Below are 1,914 nucleotides of genomic sequence, written 5' to 3'. Positions count from 1 at the left end.
GTAGTGTAACTACTCTCTCTCTCTCTCTCTCTCTCTCTCTCTCTCTCTCGCAAAAGGCACGATTTAATGATTGTGTAATTCATTTTCATTCAATGATCATATTCTATTTTTCTTTTTCAGTAATTTTTGGGAGTCCTTTGCCATCAACCACATCGGATCCTGTCAACCAGTCTCAATCGTCTCCAAAGGTGACATCCTCGATAATCGAGGTCGAAGATATTTATCGCATGTCGAAGTCAACTAGGCCGACTTTTCGAATCGCTAAGGCTATTGGTCTTTATCCACAGACGAATACAGCCGTAGTGCCTGATAGGCAGCAATCCGTCACTACTATCGCCTCGTTGCTATTAGAACGTGGAGATACTGTTTCTGGAACGAGCGTCCACGAGACAGTCGAACTAAATTTTCGCAGTAATATCTCCAACGTCGAGCCGCTTGGCACGACGATACCGCAGCGCGTCGCGGAGAACATCGAAAGAATCAGGAACTCGACGAAGAAGGACAGCAAGATCACGTGGATCCTGACAACTAACAAATCGTCAAGTAGACCGAAATACGATCAGGAGGAGAGAAATCAATCTAGCGTCGCCAGGAACGTTAGCCTCGAGGAAGTCGAAGATCTCACCGTGCTACCTCTTCAAGAAGAAATGTCGAAGGTTGATTTAACGTTAAACAGGACAAGATCTTCCTTCGTAACGTCCTTGTCCTCGACCGGAGCTGCTAGTAATGCTGCAATCAGGACATTTAATCAATCCGAGGACGAGGTCGAGATCGACGAGGAAGTGGCTCAGACGCAGCATTTCGCTACAGCGGCGTCTATCCTTGGAGGTAAACTTCAGAGAGAAATGTGTTACAGTGAATAAAAAAATGATCTCGATAATTAATGGCCATAATGTAATAATCTCGCGCAAAATAGAGAAGAGAATCGCATTATATTTTAATTAAATTGTTTTCACAACGTCGACATTGACCTCCTTTTTCAGATACGCTTACTAATTGTATTTTGGTCTCTGATTAAATTTAATATTTTAGTAAACAATAGAAGTAGAATAGATGTAAAAAGTTTCAGAATTAGCTTAGTTAAGATTTAGATAAGAGAAAGATAAGAGAAAGACAGTTGTGTACTTTAAACTCTTTATAATGATCGCATGAAACAAATGTGCAGTTGGCGAGTCCACTCGTCTGAGCAGAGCGAGGAACACTTTCATCACGCAGCACTTCCAGAGGGATCAAGTGCAAGAAGACAATCAGCCTTCCGATTATAACGACACTGGTAATAACAGTGAAAGCACTGAGCAAGGTTCGACGACATCCGCTGCGGGTATAGCTGCTATTACAGGTAGCTGTTTAGCGACTGTGGCCCTGCTCAGCACAATGGGTAGTCTCGGATTCATTATATACAGGTAATGTGTCGTGAAATCGTAATGTGTATTAATTATATCTGCGTTCACTAAAGCATTTGTTCATTAATTCCTTTTTTTCAGGCGCAAGTACTTGAACCCTCCGCAAACATTAAACAGTGATAAATGCAGCAATCCCGATAGCTCCGGTTATATCGATGATTCCACTATTCGTGTTAGTATTATTACATTCATAAATATTTAATGTGTATCCAGTAAGATTTATTAAATTAACCATTCAAATAAATCTCCATGTTTATATTATTTAAAGAACACTTTTATTTTATTTATATTTTATTTATATTTTTAATATTTTTATTTATTAAACATCAGTTAAAAGATAGAAATGGTAAAATTTTAATTTGTTAAAAATGTTATATAAAAGTATTTGTTTTACTTACAGGATAACTCGGAGGAAATGTACAGTTTGGATAATGACTCGTTCCTAAATTCGCTAGAGGCAATGACAATACAGAATTATTGGACTGACAGTGTAAAGCATACGAAGCTATGA

General features: G+C 38.7%; 1 protein-coding gene across 1 annotated transcript in view; it reads left to right on the top strand.

The window, feature by feature from the left end:
- LOC105623669 overlaps positions 1 to 1,914 on the top strand; it is a 3,166-nt gene extending 1,252 nt beyond the window's left edge. The window contains exons 2-5 of the mRNA XM_012205051.1: positions 121 to 828; positions 1,166 to 1,403; positions 1,485 to 1,575; positions 1,804 to 1,914. Of these exons, the coding sequence (XP_012060441.1) occupies positions 121 to 828; positions 1,166 to 1,403; positions 1,485 to 1,575; positions 1,804 to 1,914 (1,148 nt within the window). The remainder of the gene's footprint in view (positions 1 to 120; positions 829 to 1,165; positions 1,404 to 1,484; positions 1,576 to 1,803) is intronic.

Source organism: Atta cephalotes, assembly GCF_000143395.1.
Source record: "Atta cephalotes unplaced genomic scaffold scaffold00062, whole genome shotgun sequence".
In the NCBI taxonomy this organism is placed as follows: Eukaryota; Metazoa; Arthropoda; class Insecta; order Hymenoptera; family Formicidae; genus Atta; species Atta cephalotes.
This window is presented reverse-complemented; position numbering and strand designations above follow the sequence as displayed.